We start from the raw sequence: 17,454 nt of genomic DNA, 5'->3' as shown, positions 1-17,454 counted from the left end.
GTCTGAGAGCCGGCAGGACGGCCAGGTGGGCGGCCGTCCCGGGGTGTGGGTGGAGCTGTGCATGGACGCCCACCGCCCTGTCCGGTCCACGGGGTGATGTGCCCTCCCACCCGGTTCTTTGCTGGGCTGTACCACCAGGAGTCCAGGCTGGGGAGGCCGCCTGCCCTCCGTCCCGCAGCGAGCCCTCGGGGCGAGTGAAAACACGTTCCGAGGATGAGACTCCAAAGCACAGCCCCTCAGCCCCAGTCCTTGGGCCGCTCCTTCCGCCCAGTCACCGGCCGGCCAAGGCCCACTCCGGCTGGAGCCACTCTGCTGGGCACCCGAGGGCCACGCGGGGCCTAGCCACACTGCTGTTGCCTCAGACTTCACGAAACTATGTTCAAGGCGCCCTTTGCCCTATACAGTTCTCTCCTTTGATCAGGCACTTCCAGGTATTGGAAATAATCTTGAAATTTCTTGGCAACCAAATTGACTCTAGTGATCAGAGCTGCTTGGCCCGGTGGGAAGTCAGTGCTCCTGTCCTGGGCTCCAGAGCACTGGGAAGGATGTCGTGAAGATGGCCAGGGGCCGGGGACTGGGGGAGGCCTGGGGACTTGGGGACTACCGTGGACATGGTGGGGGGGCACAGGCTCTGGGGTCCACAGCTCTAGGCCAGCCCAGAGCCGCCACCACACACACACACACACACACACACACACACACACACACCCGTAGGCTCCAGGCTGCAGGGTCTCCCACTGCTCTGGGCATCCTCGAGGGGATCTGGTCAGAGCCTGGACTCAGCCAAGCCAGGGGCGGGTCAGAGGGCTCTGTGGGGAATCCCGTGTTGAAGCCTGCCTGAGAGGCCCCGTGTCCCTACAGGACCGGGTGGGCATGGGCTCCCCAGGGCTCCCAGCCTGGGCACATCTTCAAGCCAGGACTTTGTGCGTGACCTTCAGGTCCTGGGAGCCTGCGCACACTCGCGCCCCATCTGGGAGGGGGCGCTGCTCTCCTTGCGCCTCAGAGGACAGGCTGGACCCCAAGGTCTAAGCCAGCCTATTGCCCAGCCCCTGACAGCCTCACTGTTCTGGAACAGCCTCTTGCCCCAGAGCGGTCCCCAGAAGCAGCGTCAGCAGGGTACAGGTGGGGAGCTGATCTGCAGGCCTGAGCCATCTGCCAGCTCCTCACTGCCCAGGCAGGCTCTGTCCCCTTGGGGGCTCCCGGGGGGGCCCTGGGAACCCCCTAGTCCTTGGCCGGCAGCCCAAGAGCATCCCACTCGCCCCTTCCTTCACGCCCACCTCGCTCCGCCCAGCGCCAACACCTGTCTGTCGTGAGAGCCCAGGGGAAGCCCAGAGGCTGTGCCCAGTGCAGCGGTTGGCTGTGTGCACGAGAGATACAGAGCCAGAGGGACCGAGAGACGGAAAATCATCTTTCCAGGCTGCATCCTAGGAGCTGGGCTTGCCTGCCCTTCGACCCCACAAAGCAGGGACCCACCGATGCCACCTTACTCCACAACATACCAGCCGGGGGTCGGAAGGAGAGAAACTAACTGCGGACAGTAAAGCCTGCGTCTCCGCCGAGAGGCATTTTCCGAACTCCTAACGCGGGGCCCACTGAACCAGGAGGCGGCCCTGAGCGGGGCCCCAGAGCTGCTGCCCGCAGGACAGGCCAGTGCCGGGCACTCTGGGGGAGGACGAGGAAAGGGGGTGCAGCCCGCTTTGGGTGGCTTCCCTTGGGGACCTGACTGGGCCTGAATGCCCCCCAGCGAGGGAGGGCCCCCAGGAGCAGCTGCCACCGTGCCCCGGGCTTGAGCCGCCTCCGCTCCGCCAACGCGAGCTGTCCCCACCCCCGTCCCCCACAGGCCCCGCCGGGACTTCCTGCAGCTCCAGCGGGACGGCTCCCCGGGGACGCACCTGCACCGGCCCCACCTCACCTTGAACATCTGCTTCACCTTCTGCCGCGGCAGGTTCACGTTCAGCTTGTGCAGCAGCTGCAGGACCTCGCCGATGCTCAGGCTCCCGTCCCCGTTCTTGTCGGCCTCGTCAAACGTCTGCTTCAGCCACTTCGGGGCCGAGTTAGGGAGCCACACAGCCCAGCAGGGCCAGCCGCGCCCCCGCCCCCGCCACGGGCGGTAGGAGTGGAGGACTCCAGCCCCAATGCCCCTCCCCTGCTCCCCTTCCCCAGATGCGTGACCGCCCCCAGGAGGCTAACCCTTCCCTGACGCCTGCCCCCCCAGACCAAGGATATTGGTCCCTGGTACGCTGGCGGCGGGCCAGGCTGTCTTCGTCGCTGATGCCGGCCATGAGGTAGCGCAGGCCGGTGACCCAGGTGCGTGCCTCGTCCCCGCTGGGCGACACCAGGTCCAGGGACTCTCGGTGGCTGCCGTGGTAGATGCTGAAGCAGCAGTTGGGGTCGAAAACCCCATCAGGGTAGCGCTGGAAGACCTCAGACTGCCGCCCCTCACTCACTTCCTGGATGGAGTCGATGGAGACTGCGGGGGGCAGGGGCACCGGTCACAGCCCGCCCAGCACGCGGGGCCCCCACCTGCTGCACCGGCTCAGCACAGAGGGGCAGGAGAGGCGAGGCTGGGGACAGCCGGGGAAGGGACATTTCAAGGGACCCTCGAAAATACAGATGGGCTCAGGCTGGGGAGCCCACCGCTCCCCACTCTGCTCTGACCGTAAGGTCTGCTCCCCACTTCCTTCGGGTGTGAAAGAGGTTCACACACTCCCCCGGAGGGAGGGGCCTGCCTCCCTCGCATTAGTAATCCCAGGCATGTGGCCTCTGCCCCAAGCCCAAGGCTGCAGATCAAGGGAGCCCAGACAAGCCCCTTCTTCTGTCCAGGTCCAGCCAGCTCGTGTCCCTGCCCAGATGCTAGCCTGATGCAGGGCTGCCCCCCTGGTGAGCGCTGGCCCCGCAGGTGGTAGGACCAGGGGTACAGCGGGGTCCCGCTCTGTGTGCCCCAGCCCAGGTGCCTTCAGAGATATCCTTACTGGACGCAGCCCCCGGAGCTCCAGAGCCTCCATGCAAGACCTGAAGAACGCTGAGCCGATGCCCAGCCGCTGAGCTCAAGAAGGCGTCTCTAGGCTCAGTTCCCGCACGTGGGGCAGGGCCCCTCACAGCGCGTGTGCAGGGCACAGGCAGCCCAGGGTCCCCTCCGGGAGCCAGGCACCCGGGACCAGCCCCCCAGCTCTGTGCCCTCCATCCAGCTCTCACTGCCTCCCGTTACTGCCGGCCATTTCTGGCTCTGCCCAGTGGGCGCTATGCCCTTCTGGGGCAGGGGGCGTTATCCTGCCCAGGGCACGGACGGTGGGGCAGCCCCATCAGTGCAGTGAGGGGTGGGCCCCTCTGTCTTCTGCTCCCACCCCCTGAGCTCCCAGGTGGGCCGAGCCCACCTACCTGGGGGAGCTGCCTACTTCCCTCTCCAGCTCCCTCGGTGCGTACCTGTGCCTGGCAGGGGTGGGGGGTTCTGAGCCCCTGGACTGGGAGGGTGACAGACAGACAGCTGCCCCCCATTCCTCCCTCCTGGAGACCTTCCAAGGCCAGAGACAGCTCTAAACAGTGTACTTGGCCTCCCCTCCAATCCTGGCCAGTCTCTGCCCTGTCACCCCTGCCCTCGAAGGACCTCTGTGACCCCATCTACTGGTCCCTTCTCTCTCCAACCTCTGTGTTTTCTTCTGTCTCAGCTGGACACGAAGATGTCTATTGTGAGCTGACTGCCCACCTCGCGCTCAGACCCAGTGCAGGGAACAGCACAAGGAGGAGCCGCAGGTGAGAACTGCATGTCCACCCCTCCGGGCCCAGAGGGCAGGGCCAGCCCTCCCCTCCTGGATGCCCTCCAGGGGCCTCCCCAGCCCGGCTCTCTCCCAGGCCCCACGGCAGTGACAGTGCCCTTGGCAACTGCTGGGCTGAGGCCTGGCCCTGGCTCCCCTGGGTCTCTCCTGGCCTGTGCGGGCTCTAACGTGTCCCTTCCTGCCTCTCGGCCTGACTCCTGCCATGCCATGCTCAGAGATCAACTATGCTCTCCCCTCCTCTGCACAAACCCTCCCAGCTCAGGACCCCTCCTGGCGCCAGGCTGCTTGAGCTAGCCCAGACGCCTGGCCCTTGGTGTGCCCAGCTGGGGGCTCTCTCTCTGTATTTCTGGGAGGTCTTGTCCCTCAGCTCCACGGACGCTCCTTTGGCCCCTCAGCCCATCCCAGATCCCACCCAGGAAAGGGCAGCTGGTCCCCAGAGTCCTCAAGGGCTCTGCCAGGCAGGAACAAGGCCAGGGCCCTGAAGGGCACTGGGCTTCAAGCCCTCCCTACGTGGCATCCAAGGTCCCCTCAAAGCTCCACGTCCACTGGACCCTTGTGCCAAACCAGAGCCCCCGACTTTGCTGCCCTCCCAGCTGCCCGCAGCCGCGCCCCCCCGCCCCCCCAGGGCCGCCGCTCACTCTTGGCTTTCTCATGTTTGCGCGACGGCCGCCAGCGGACGCAGGAGCGATGCTCGTCCAGGAAGTAGAAGCGGACCAGGCCCTTGGAGCCGCCGCGGAGCTTGACCATCTGGGTTCCCGCTTGCATGGCGCTCATGCATCTTTCCACTGGACGTCCGCGGACGTGGCCGACAGACAGACGACACAGAGACACACGGATGTGGCAGACAGACGGAGGACGCAGAGACAGACGGGGCGCTGTGAGTGCTGGGCCCCCCACGAGCTTCGGGGGTGCAGAGACCACCCACACGCCCACCTCCGGGCCCACGGAGCCCACCGGAGAGACTGGGGCTGCCCAGCCCGGCGGCCGCCGCCTCCCCTCACGCGCCTGGGCCGGGTGCGGTGCCAGGCGGGGCCCAGGTCCGCCACGGCTTTGCTTTCCCTTGCTCTGGCCGCTGGCTCACCCTCTGCCGGCCCCAGCGACACCACAACCTGCCCCAAAGTCAACGACGCCCTCTCCAGGGCTGCTACGCAGTGTGGCCTCTGTGCCGGGCACAGGGAGGTCCCTGGCGGGCAGCTGGCAGGCCGGGGTTTCTCCTGAGAGCCTGTGCCCCCTTCCTGTGGCCTTCAGGAAAGCTGCCTTCCTCCAGGAGGCAGGGGTGACTCGGCACAGTCGAACCCTGGGGGCCCAGAGGGGACCCTGTGAGGCCATGTCTTGCACTGGCGGCAGGAAGACAGCACCAGACTTCAGCTCCAGAACGCAAACCCGTCCCCCAGCGCCCCTCCCTTCGTCCCCCTCCTCTGTCTGCCTGGCCTCTTGTCTGCAGCCTGGGTCCCCGGGGTCGGAGTCTCCGGGCCAGGCCAGCAGCCCCCTGGGGCTGGAGAGAGGCCCAGGGGTGGGGTCAGTTGTTGCCCCCGGCCCCCGGCCCCTGGGCCCCTCACACCTACTGACAGAAAGCCAGGCCTGGAAGCTGCCATCTGTTGAAGCACCAAGGAATTACCCCCCCGAGAACCACCGAGTGAGGGACCCTCGGCGGGCGTCTTGTGGAGGCACCGCCCGCCAGGGAGCCAAGTTGGGCAGGACCCCCTGGAGGAAGCCAGTCCCTGACCCTGCACTGCAGGGTGGTGGGACACAGCCCACAGGGAGGCCGGGCTCCACGGGGGACACGGGGAGGTGGGGACACAGGTGGTGCAGGGCCGGGGGCTGGGAGGCCCAGAGGCCCAGAACAGGTTCTAGAACGCAGCCCCTGGACCAGGCCTCATCCTTCGGCCGGAGCAGACACCCGGGGGGCACAGAGCCCAGATGGGGCCATCCACGGGCCAGCCCTGTCAGAACAGATATGCAATCTTCCTGTCACAGCCGGGCAGGCCTCGACGCGCACACGGCTGAGTCTCACATCGCTAAGGGGTGTCCCGGCCCCGCCGACGGCTCGTGTCCTGCACATGAGGCTTCTACCCCACTGGGGCTAAAGGTGCACGGGCCCCGAGTGCCAGGGAGTCCGCCCCTCCAGCAAAAGCCGCGGAGCCGCCTGAGTGCCCAGCCCGGGTCCTGCCCGCCGCCCTCCGTGCCCCGACCCCTCACCCTCCCCACTGCCTGCTCGGCCGCCAGCCTCTAGGCCCCGGGGCGGGGGGACGGTGGGGGGGGGCAGAGCGGGGCGCTGCGGGCGCCTCCCAGAGGGAGACCCGAGGGGCAGGAGGCTACAGCTCACACCCCCGGGAGCGGCCCCCACCCTCCTGACCCCGGGGGCTGGGGGACTGGGTGCGGCTCGCTGGGCAAGCAGGGCTGCCCCCTTACCTAGTGGGCCAAGCGGCCACGGTGGGGACACAGTCACACTCGCTCCGACCCAGAGGAGGGCCTCCGCCAGGCAGGCCACCACTCCCCCGGGGCCGGCTGGGGTCAGACGGCCCGGGGACCGACATGCCAAGACAACAGCCAGGGTGGCTCCTGGAGGCCCGAGACGGCCCGCGTCCCCCGCACCTCAGCAGCAGGTCAGGGAATGGCAGGGGGCACGGAAGCCCCACGGGTCCGCTCCTCTCTTCTGCCTCCTCCTCCTGACAGCCCTTCCTGCAAGGCCCCCTGGGGCTGTTCTCGGACACCTCTGGCATTGGTCCAACTGTCCCCCACAGTCCAACGGGGCCCCCAGGCCAGCCTGCCCACCCCGCGGGGCCACAAAAGGATCCCCAGAGAAGCAGCGCCTGGAGTCTGAGGGCAGGGGAGCCGCTGCACCTCTGCCCACCCCGCCGAGCCTCCGCCCAACCCCCTGTGCTAATCCAGCCCGGGGCCAGCCCAGCTGGCCAGAGGATTTAGGCCAAGGGAACTCCCAGCTGGAGACCAGGAGGGCACTAGGCAGCTGGCAGTGTCGAGGAGGGCCCAGGTCACCAGCCCCCATGTCCTGGCCAAGCAGGGACAGCCAAGACAGAGGCGGTCACCCTGGGGACCCGAAGAACACGGCTGTCAGGCCTGGGGTGACCGTCCTCGTGGGACCACCCACGTTGCTCATCATCCGCCCCATGCTGTCCCGCTCCGTTCCGGCCTGAGCCCCAGGAGAGGACCCTACTCCCCACCCCACACGTCTTGCACTTGCCAGAGACGCCGAGGGGTGCCCACAGTCCCCAGGGGGAGGGGGTAAGATGGGGCAGGAGAAGCAGTATCCTGGCCCCCAGCCCCCAGCCCTCTGTGGACTGATCCGGACCTGAGCACGAAGGGAGGGCCAGAGTCCGCGGGCCTGGATCGAGCGCTTCCACGCCCACACCCGCGCCCGCGCCCTCACCCAGCTCCAGGCCCCAGGGTGTGCGGCCTCAGGTCCCAAGGACCAGCCCCAGGGCCTGACCCCTCTGGGCTGCGGCAGCCCACTGCCCCGCGCTCGCTCACCACGGAGTCCACCCAGGCGCTGGGCTGCGCTGGGCCTCCTCACGCAGACCCGGCCTTGGGGAGAAGGACCCAGCCCAGGGAAGACCTGCCCGCCCATCTGCCGGCCCGACACAAGGCCCAGACTGGGGCGGCGCCCCCCGCCACCTGCGTGTCACTGCCCCTCCGTCAGCTGTCCCTCCCCGACACGGGCCGCTCCCTCCTGCCTCAGAGCCCGCAGCTCTTCAAACCCAGGCTACCCCTGCTCCTCCCCGATGCCTGGCCCCACCCTGGGGGGGGTCCCACCTCCTCACCCCCCGCCCCCCGGCCCCTGACCAGCCGCACCTGTCATCCCAGCTCATGCCCCGCACTCCCAGCCACCAGCTGATCAGTGGTCTTTTGCCATCAGCCGGGGGAGCTCAGGTACCTTGATCTGCCCGAGTAGGGGTGCGCTTGGGGGCACAGGTTGAGTGGGTCCAGCCCCTGCACCCCAGACACCCTAAGTCCTCCTCAGCACCCCCAAGGGCGTGGTCCTCCGCTGCCCAACCAGAGGAAGGTCCCGCTAACCCAGCCTGACGCAAGGCTCTGCCAGAGAAGGCCGCCTGGCACCCGGAGGCCCACTCTGAGAGTGCGTGAGGCGATGGACGCAGAGCCGGGGTCCTCCGGGGCCATAGGACACTGTGGGGGAGCTCCCGGTTCTGGGGGTGCCCGTTACCCCACAGTGCAGCTGAGCACGCTGGATACGTGCAAAGGCCAGGCCCCCAGTGACTGCCAGGCTGGGCTTGAACCCAAGACAGGCCCCGAACCGTGAGGACCCCGTCCCCTAACCAGGAGCAGGGTGCCTCCTTCCCCACCCTCCCCTCAACAAGAGCTGAGCACTTGCTCTCAAAGGGAAGGGACAGCAGCACCCAGGAGAACCACGCACAGGGTGGAGGGCCACACCAGCCCCCAAGTCTACATATGGCCCCGGAGCCAGTCCCCACCTGCTCCCTCAGGGTCCCCTGAGAAAACCCCTGGGAACAGACACCAAAGGCCTCCCCTTGCTCTTCTATCAATGGGGCCATAGAGACAGGGTGTCCCTAGTCTCCACACCCGGGCCCACACCCAGGGGGACAAGAGCCCAGCCCACCCCGACAAGGAGGCCACAGCGGGGCCCAGGATGGACTCACTCTTCACCCAGCACTTGGCCCGGCTCCCACCCCGCCTGCCCCTGTGAGCACCAGCTGCCCCAAGAGCCCTGACCCCAGCCTCGGTCCATGCCGGGCTCGTCCCAGTCGCCAGCCCCTGCAGGGCCAGCAGGTGTGGCCTCTGGGCCCTCGAGCCAGCGCACAAGCCGGGCAGAGGGGGCAGCTGGGGGCCAGCAGCCCTGGCCAGGAAGGGGCAGCAGGGCTCCCTCAGGCCCTTTCCTCCTCAGGCGCGCCCCACACACCTCTGCTTGGGTTCTCAGTCCTGAAGCTCAGCCGTTCCCTTCGGGACCCACACGGCTGCCTGATAAGACCACACACGCTGGTCTGCATGCCCTCAACCCCCCAGGGCCCTCTGGGGCAGGACCACCCTGTCCTGTCCTGCTCTGTCCTGGTGTTATCTGGGTCAGGCCCCAATCAGACCCTCAAAAGTGGGCAGCTGGGCCCCCAGTGCCAAGAACCCCAAGCCAGCCCTGGGGGTGGTGACAGGAGCCAGCACCTAGCACGGCCACGCAGCCTTCTCGGGCTTGGCCACCACCGGGCAGAGCTGGCCCCTGCAGTGGTAGTCCTTGTGGAGGCTGGTGCAGGGTGTGCCCAGCCCAGATGGAGGCACAGGCAGAGCCCCCTCCCCAGGGGCCTCCAGACCACCGTGATACTCAAGGCCACAGGGGCCCGTGGCTGAACCGCTGACCCGGACGCCCACCCTGGGCAGTCGCCGGGAAGCGGACTCTGAGGGCGGCCCCTGTCTCCGTGCCTCCGTCTCCCTATCTGGCAGCAGATCCCTCAGCCCCTTCCCTCCTCTCTTCCTCAAGTGGCCACAGGACCCTGGCTGCAGCTGCTCCAAGGGAAGAGGTCCCCGGCTGAGGTGGGACACCACTGGCTTGGCTGGAATCTCAGACGCTGACCCCGTCTTGGAGTCCTTCGGGGCGAGCACGCACACAGGCGGACGGGGAGGTGCTTCGGGCAGGCACGGGCCCAGGCCTTGCTCGCCCCCACCTCGAGCAAACACTCCCAGGGGCCGGGGCGTGGGGCGCACGCCTCCCACCTCCCTGAGCCCCCGCGGCCGGCCACCACCCCCCGGCCGAGCAGCCACGCCCTCCGTGGGGTCCTCAGCCCCCATCGGGCACCTTGAGCCGCACGTCTGCTCTCTGCAGGGGCATCTCCACCTGCAGGAGGGGCCCAACCTTGCGCGGGGAGGGGAGAGGAAGGGGTCCCCGGGCCCCAGCGCCGCGCCCGGCGCCCGCGAGCACCCACGGGGACCGGCCCCAGCGCCGGCCAGCGCCTGACAGGAGGGAGGCCTCCTGTCCCACACAGGCCTCCTGACAGGCCCACACACATATGGTGGGGATTATTTAAACGTCTGAGGAGCAGCTCGTGCCCCCTCCCCCTGCGCGTCTGGGCGCCTCCTCCCGACTATTTTTATTTTATCAGGGACCGGGCGTCGGCTCCCTCAAGCCCCCCTCCCCCCCGGCAGGACGCCAGGACGCCAGTGCCCAGGGCCCAGGGCCACGGAGTCAGTGCGGGCCCCGGGGGCCCTGGGGGACAGTCAGCCGGGCTGGCAAGGCCCTGGGTGGGTCCCAGACAAGCCTGGAGGAGGGCTCGGGGCGGGGGCGGCGGCGAAGCAGAGGGGGAGGTCCATGCCAGACACCACCCACCCCCACCACGAAGTGCCTTTTTTCCCTCCTCCGGCAGCACCCTCCCCGTGGGGCAGGCACTCGGCCTTCCCGCAGGAGCCTGAGAGCTTGGGGTGGGGGGCTGACCCACAGCATCACCAAGCTCAGAAGCGAGGAGGGCCGGAGGGAGTCCTGGGGGCAGACTGTCCCCAAGTTGCTCTGCCCCTTTGGACAGCTTCTGGCCGACCCCACCTTCTCCAGCCCAGGGACGCAGACCCCGGGGAGCCAGGGCAGCAAGTGTGCAGGCGGTGGGGGGTGTGTGCAGGGGATGTGCTCCAGCGGCCCCAGGGCCCCCCACCACACCGACTGACCAGCCCCAGGCCTGGGCCTTCTGCCCTCAGAGGGCCCTGGAAGCTCGTGCTCTCAGGCAGGGAGAGCAGCCGCATGGCCCCTTCCTAGCTGGTGACATGCGCTCCTCCGGGGACCAGGCCTGAGGGAAGGCCAGCGGGAACTTCCTGAGTGATGGACGAGCAGTCCACAGATGGCCCGGGCTCCCGCAGCCGTGGGCACCGTGGACGAGACAGAGTCCGGTGCCCAGCGCCCTCCCACAAGAGAAGCCCCTGGCCACGCACTGCACCGCCACACTGTCACCGAGGCTGCCGAGACCGTGGGGACCTGGGGTCTTCAGCACATGGGGTCCCAACATCCCGCTTTCCTCTGCCTGCCAGCAGAGCCCAGGACCAGCTCACACCAGCCTCACAGAGGGTCCTTCTCAGAGTCCTGCCCCCTCCCGTCTCGGCAGCCCCCAGCTCAGCTGCAGTGGTGGCCTTAATCACGTGGAAGAGTCGTGTGTGGAGGGGACTCTATAAATAGCCACTCCACAGCGGCCTGCCTTCCCAGGTGCCCGGGCTGTGTGCTCCCCGGCCCCAGCCCTCAGCGCCTGTGCACTGACCTGGCCAGGGGCTGGGAGGGGGCATCTGGCCATACACACCCCCCTCAACCAGGGCTCCCCGGAGGCAGGCACCCAGCTTTGTGGGTTTGTGTGAGGGATCGCCCCGGGGAGCCCCCGGCGGTGACCAGGGAGGGAGAGACAGCCTCGCAGCGGCTCTGGGGGTGGGGGCATGTTCCTGAAAAGTCACCAGATGGAACTGGGCCCACCTGCTGGGAAGAGAGGAAACTCCTGCAGGTTGAGGGAGGGGTCCCCCCCACCCCGCATGGCCAGCAGGCCCCATCCCCACCCCACACCCACCTGGGCCTGCGCGGGAGGCAGGCGGCAGCTGGCGGGGCTGGACGGCCGCCGGAGAAGCAGGCACGGAGCCACGGGAGCCGACAGGAAACAGGAGAAGGCTGAGCCTGTGGACTCCTCCCCGGGCCCGGTGGCTCCTCCTGGCCAGGGCGGCTTCCTCGACAGCCCGGGGGCCTCAGGCACCTTGAGGACTGTCCGGAAACAGCACCTTGAGGACTCTCCCAACGTGACTTCCTACAGTCCCCGCTATCTTGTGCAGGACCCCTAGCCCACTCCCCTGCGTGAGCTGGACCCGTGCCGCTGCGGAGCCAGGTGGTACCCTCCCTGAGCGTCATCCTGACTCCCCTTGGCCCTGCTCCCCAACATGCCCACCATGGACCTGGGAGAGAGCTCAGCCAGGGCCACCTGCAACCGCCCTCCGGGCAGGTCCACCCACGGCTTGAACCAGAGGGGAGTCTCCAGAGGTCAGCGGCTCTGCTGACTGGGGCCTGCCTGGGCCAGGGTGACTTCCGGTCCGTGTGCACCAAGACCACCAGGACTCACGTGGACTCACAGCGGCTTCCTTCTCTCTATAATTGACTGTCAGGCGCGCGAAGCCCCATCCTAGGGTCCTACAGGGCTGCCCCTGGCTGGTTCGGAGGCCCACTGGAGTCTGCCCAGTGGGAAGCTTCCTTCCCCTCCAGCTCTCCAAGAGCCAGAAAAAATACATCCTGTCCTGGAAAGGGTGTCTGTCTCCCTGCCCGAGGGGCCCGCGCCCACCGGCCTTTCCCACACAGGAAGTCCATCCAGCCGGTAGAGAAGCCCACGTCTGCTGGAGGCAAAGTCCCAGGAAGGAAAAGATACTTCTGATTACTCATCCCTTCTTGATGCCTCTACCCCCGAGAGCCCTCACGGAGCGTGAAGCTGGCCTCTGCACCCAAGAGGGCCCTCTGCACCCCCCTCACAGACCCCTGCCCCAGGAGAGGGGCGCCTCCCCACAGGGCCCATCCACTGGCTTTCCAGGAGAAGGTGCCAGGAGCGAGGAAACCACGCCCCCAGCTCATTAGCTGGACAGATGGAGGGCCGGACCCAAGACTCCCGCCCATCTGCTCTGTCCTCAGCTGTTCATTTGAGACTGTTCTCTCCGGGGGGGGGGGGCGGGCAGCACACTCACCCCAACAGACCACGGCCATGCCACACGTCTCCCCCTCCCAGACAGGGGGCACAAAGGGTGGGCTCACATCTGCTCCTGCGGCTGCCGCCCTACTACCCCCACAAGACCAAGGCCCTTCCCTTTCTGGCTGCACCCTGAGTGTATCCGGCCCCCCGGGCCCTGGGAGTGGCCAGTCCCAACCCTGCTAGTAGGCAGGCATCCTGCACCCCGGGGTTCTGACCAAGGCCGGGTGCTGATTCCACAGAACTCTCTACAGCTCAGGTAGGCAGGAATGTGCTGGGCCGGCCTCTCCCCAGGAACCATCCACCATGGAAGCCCTGCCCCACACTGGCATGGGGGTCTGCGGTCATCGGGTGGGTGCACCTATGAGCGACCCAAGCACACAGCCCCATCTCCACCTGCCATCCTGTCCTCCATTCACAGAAGGCATCTCAGGGAGGGAGGGGGGGTGTGGTGGGGACAGGCATTCCCGAAGCCTCCACACAGACTGGACATACTCTGCCCACAGCCACCCTACGAAGGCACCTCCATATTGTCCCTCTCTTGCACAAGAGACTCAGAGAGGGCTGGTGCCTTGCCTGTGGCCACACAGCTCCCTGAAGGACCCTGCAGGAGATGTGCCCTCAGTCCAGCCAGCAGTGATGTCCCTGCTCCCACACATGCTGTCCAGGGCCATGCAGTCCCTCCCCTATGTCCACACCAATCACAGGGCAGGACACACTGGGTCCAGAACAACGGGGACCCAGCCAGCCATCCAGAAGGCAAACTGGACTGCCCTTTGGTTCTCAGCCCTTAATCAGGAAGTCCCTCTGCACCTGCCTGGGGTCACTCTGGCTACAGCTGTGGCTCTGACCCCCTCCCTCTCTGCTTCTCCCCACTCCTGGCCCGGAGCAAGTGCTGCCCTGGGGCGGACTGACAGCTGGCCCCGAGAAGCCCTGCCCCATCTGGTCCCCACAAGGACAGGGGACAGGGCCTGACCAGGTGCAAACAAGTGCCCTGGTGATGGCAGTTCCGGGCTGTGTCCCCTGTGGATCCCTGCTGTCTGCCCAAAGTAGTGCGGGCCCCCAGGTCAGGACAGAGTGTCAGATCTCAGCAAGAAACCCCCACTGGGGTGCCAGCACTGAAGGCCCCGGGAAGCGGCCCCTCCGGGGAAAGTCGCCGCTGACCTGTCCATGGTGCTGACGAGGTTCAGGGCCGCCTGGCTGCCCTGGAGGAGTGGGGCGGGAGGGGGCTGGACCGGGCGAGCCCCCAGGGCCCCACAGGTCAGAATACCCCAGATCGGACACCCCCCCCCAGGCTGGTATCCCATAGGGGCAGACTGAGGTCAGGAGACAGCTCGGCTGGGGCTCCTCCTGCCCCGTCCATCAGCATTGTCTCCACTTTTGGCAGAGAAGCCAGCCCCGTGGGGGATGATGGGGGGGCAGCGGGATGTGCAGGTGTTGTGGGAATGGGAGTGTTCCGGAGGCCCCTGGGGGAGGGGGTCAAGCCCTGCCCTAGTGGGTGCAGTGGGTCACCGATGGGCAGTTCGCACCTGACCCTGGCTGCCTGCAGGGTCGCCTCAGCCTCCTTCCTTGAGTCCCTGCAGCTCCGTCTTACCTTCGTCCCGGCTGAGCCCACCGGGGTCCCCGGGCTCTTCCATGGCCCACAGGTACCACCCCCAACGATACCGGCGTGGCCCAAGGGGGCGCGGGTGGTATACTGGCACCGAGTGTCCCTGCGCCTGAGCGGGCGCCCATGGCCGATCAGCGAGCGCTGAGCCCGCCGCTGCTGCCAGGACCGCCCCTCCCGCCGGAGCCCCGCCCTCCTTAACCCTTCACAGCCCAGCCCAGCGGTGGGCGCGGGAGGAAGTAGGAGCTGGGGTGGGGTGCGGTGTCTCAGCGGGCTCAGCGGCTGGGAGTGGGGTGGGGGGCAGGAGGGGCTCTGGAGACACCCTCAGCTGCGCTGACCTCCTACCACAGAGGGCAGCAGCCCTCTCCCCTCAGGAACAAAATGCTCTCTGGTTGGAGGCCCCCCAAGACCACAGCGTCCCTCAGATCACTACGGACAGCCTCCCCTAGACCCCAAGGGCTAGTTCTCTCCAAGGAGGGTCTCCAAGAATGTCCAGGGCTTCAAGGATGGTGAGGGAGACCCTTCCCGGGCTGCCTGGTCCGGGCCCAGGTGCAGGATGGATGACAACCTTGAGGGTCCAGGTCCCAGCCCCAGCCACTTGGCATCCAAACCCCTCTATGCTCCTTCTCTGCCTCCACCCATATGTCCTCAGCGAGGGTCCTGCAGAAGATCCTGGGGCCCAGGGTCCCACCGAGGCCAAGCAGGCAGCAGTCCGGGGGCAGGGCGGTGCTGAGAGGCCCCCACCTGATCCTGAAGGGGCACCAGCCTGTCTGATTCAACCTGATACATCCAGCACCCAGGAGAAATCACGTTTCCCACATCAGCAGAAGAGAGCTTCGTCCCTCGTCCCTCAGGTGCTGTTTTGAAAGCTGCTGCTTCTACCCAGAGCCATGAGGGTGGCCTGGGGAGGTTTATGGAGGTCTGGGAGACTGGGTCGGGCAGCCTCGGGCAACAGGCCAGAGCAGGAGGACGGGGGGCTCCTCGGAGCTCCCTGAGCTCTGGCCGCCCCAGGGTGTGACTATCCCCTGCCGGGCCAGGCCCCCAGGTGTGCAGGGGTGAGACACATGAGCTGTCACCACCAGCACCTGGATCCTGCCCAGGGATGGCCTCGGGGCCACTGTGGGTTCCCTTAAAGGGGCAGCCTTTCTTCCTCTGCTGCCACTGGTGGAACCCTAGCCTTCCGGTCAAAGGGGCCACTGCCTGGGTTCTGGGGAGCTGCCTTCCTGAACTTGACAGGGTGACCCTTGTGTCCACATGAGTCATATGTTCCCTGAGCACAGTCAGGGTCCCTGGGCCCCGGTCCCTGGGCTGGCACAGACCCCAAAGGGAGAGGCAGCGTCCTCCCTCCGGCACCAAGTGTGACTGGGGCTCTCTGCTGGCCGCAGTGGGAGGAGGTCCTACAGCTGAGTGGGAAAGGCTGAGGTGGGGTCTGTCGGGCTAAGAGGAGGGGACCAGGCCAAGCCATGGCGCCAGAGGCGGCCTGAGGCCAGGGAGCAAAGGAGGAGGGGCCAGTCCGGCTCCCCCGCAACCGGGCTTTGCGAATCTCCTCACGCAGTCCCCTCTGGAAACAGGCCTGCAGCCCCAAGTCTCAGAAGAGGGGAGACTGAGGCAGGGAGAGACAGGAAAAAGGAGAAGCGACAGAAGGGAGAGCAGGTGAGGAGTGGAGTGCACGGACACAGGGTCCCGGGGAGGGGCCGGCTCTCCGCAGCGGACAGAAGGAGGTTCTGGTTCAAGCTCAGGTTCCGATGAATAATCCATCGGCTTGGCCAGCCGCCCCCACGCAGCCTCGGAGCTGGTTTCCCTCAAGGGGCGGGGCGGGCGGTGATTACCGGCGGTGATTAAAAGCCGCCTGCCGCACATGTTAATTTGCTTAAGATTCTGATCTCCTAAATCTCCTTTCTGGGCATTTAAGCAAAATTCTGTCTTTGAGAGCATTTGGCCTGGCTGGCAGTGGGTGGGGACACACGTCTGGAACAAGGGCTTGCCAGACCCCCCCAGGAGCCTCATCATCTTCTTGTGTGAAGAGGGGGACAGGAAGAAACACTGTCAGGTGTGGGGGAGCAAGTCTGGGCCCCCCCACCCCGACCCGCCCTGAGCCCTGTTCTCTTGGGGTGGGGGTGGCGAGCTCATGCTGGGGGAGCGGCCCTGCTCTTCCCCCCAGCGCCCTGCCCTGAGCTGCACAGCCCGCTCCCTTCCCTCTCCCTGCCACCTGCCAGCACCCACTCCCTGCCTGGGGCCCCAAGGTCCTGCAGGGGGCTTTGCTCCTGCCCAGGGTTGCAAGGGTGGGGCTTCCTCAGCTCTAGGGCCAGAGCCCAGGCCTAGATATCCAGCAGGAGGCCTGCATGTCAAAGCACCCCAGGGGTCATCTCCTCCACACCCCCAGCACTGAGTTCTTGCCTTCCAGACCTTGAGCACTGGGAGGGGCGTCTGCAACGCTGGATCTGGCCATGAGATCCAGCTGTGTCCATTCTCTGGATCCCAAACATCGCCAGGAGAAGACCATACTGTGCCCTGACACACGGGGGGCCAGCCCTGACCACGGGCCTAGAGCCCTGGGTTCCCAGCCAGGCCTGTAAGTGGCAAAGTCCATTCCCCTTCAGGCCTCGGTTCCTCATCTGCGCCATGCTCAGGGGACGGGGCTCCCCGGCGGGCAGCCACCCGCAGGCTGCTCTCGACAGCTACAGCCGCAGCCCCATCGGGGTCAGCTGAGCCCCTCTCCTTGTGGGGTGAGCCTTGCCACCAGAGCTCACCCTGGGGGGTCCAACTCACAGTCCACACCCATCCCCTGAGCATGTGCCATCCGGGGCGCCCAGGCTCTTCGGCAGCCGGTCGAGCTCTGCCTCCGCGGGCGGGGACAGAATTCAGGCCCCCAGCCCCCCACAGATCCCCCCGCAGCACCTGCCGTGCCCTGAAGCCTGCTCTCCACCAGGAGTCCAAGGGACGTGAAGCAGCTCCTCTCAGAGTCATTTCACCGGAAAGCTCCTACACCTCCGACTTCCCAGAAACACTGCGTGGGCAGCCCCGCGAGGGGGCAATGCGCCACCCTGGGCCACGAGCAGGCCAGCGCGTGTGGGGACCCCCAAGGGCTGTGTGTGCACACGTACCTGCACAGCCTGTGGGGACTGAGGGCCGCTGGTGGAGACCCAGAGACAGAGGGGCTGAGGCACGGAGCAGGGCCGAGACGGGAAGGGCTACCCTGGCTCTCCACTGTCCCCCGGGATGGCCTACAGCCAGTTCCCCGAGTCCCCAGCCCCCACCAGCCAAGGGCAGCTCTGTAGGCCGTCGGTCAGGGCAGCCGCCCGGGGACAGCAGACAGCAAACCCCGGCACCTGCGAGCCCTGCCCTGTGTCCCCTCAGCTGACCTGACCGCAGGGCCAGGAGGCGGGTCTGAGGGCAGTCCAGGGAGCGCCGT

General features: G+C 67.1%; 1 protein-coding gene across 4 annotated transcripts in view; it reads right to left on the bottom strand.

Moving 5' to 3' along the window:
• PLCH2 (phospholipase C eta 2) overlaps positions 1–17,454 on the bottom strand; it is a 64,556-nt gene that overhangs the window by 18,996 nt on the left and 28,106 nt on the right. For 3 of the 4 annotated variants that reach the window (XM_013064689.2, XM_013064690.2, XM_045063576.1), the window contains exons 3-5: positions 4,412–4,558; positions 2,227–2,470; positions 1,913–2,042 (exon numbers count right to left, since the gene is read on the bottom strand). In XM_013064689.2, coding sequence (XP_012920143.1) covers positions 1,913–2,042; positions 2,227–2,470; positions 4,412–4,558 — 521 coding nt within the window. Of the gene's footprint in view, positions 1–1,912; positions 2,043–2,226; positions 2,471–4,411; positions 4,559–14,030; positions 14,191–17,454 lie in introns of those variants that run through there. The other variant, XM_013064692.2, reaches the window with a different exon arrangement.

This window comes from Mustela putorius, unplaced genomic scaffold (genome assembly GCF_011764305.1).
Source record: "Mustela putorius furo isolate JIRA1106 unplaced genomic scaffold, ASM1176430v1.1 tig00003853_pilon_pilon_pilon, whole genome shotgun sequence".
In the NCBI taxonomy this organism is placed as follows: Eukaryota; Metazoa; Chordata; class Mammalia; order Carnivora; family Mustelidae; genus Mustela; species Mustela putorius.
This window is presented reverse-complemented; position numbering and strand designations above follow the sequence as displayed.